The sequence below is a fragment of the Geospiza fortis genome, unplaced genomic scaffold (assembly GCF_000277835.1).
Source record: "Geospiza fortis unplaced genomic scaffold, GeoFor_1.0 scaffold1730, whole genome shotgun sequence".
NCBI lineage: Eukaryota > Metazoa > Chordata > Aves > Passeriformes > Thraupidae > Geospiza > Geospiza fortis.
In genome coordinates this window covers 1-226 of record NW_005057216.1, presented here as the reverse complement: position 1 = coordinate 226, position 226 = coordinate 1, and the positions used below count along the sequence as shown (strand labels likewise).

General features: G+C 70.4%; 1 protein-coding gene across 1 annotated transcript in view; it reads right to left on the bottom strand.

Moving 5' to 3' along the window:
* LOC106632189 (dihydropyrimidinase-related protein 5-like) overlaps positions 1-100 on the bottom strand; it is a gene marked incomplete at both ends in the record, with an annotated part of 2,497 nt that extends 2,397 nt beyond the window's left edge. The window contains one exon of the mRNA XM_031065905.1: positions 3-100. Coding sequence (XP_030921765.1) covers positions 3-100 — 98 coding nt within the window. The remainder of the gene's footprint in view (positions 1-2) is intronic.
* Positions 101-226: the final 126 nt, after the last annotated feature.

The following is a 226-nucleotide window of genomic DNA, read 5'->3' as shown; positions in this document are numbered from 1 at the left end:
ACGGTGACGTAGGCGGCGGCGTGGAACCAGTCCTGGTGGTAGTAGTGCAGCCCGGTGAGCGTGGCGTGCGCCGTGGTGGTCTCTGCGTACACCACCTTCCCTGCGGGGAGGCACGCGTGGGCACGGGGGCTGTGCCAGGGCACTGCCCGGGGCACAGGGCCCCTGCTACCTGCGGGGCAGGAGCTCTGCGTGCTCAGGGGTGTGTCCCGTGTGTGACCTGTGTGTG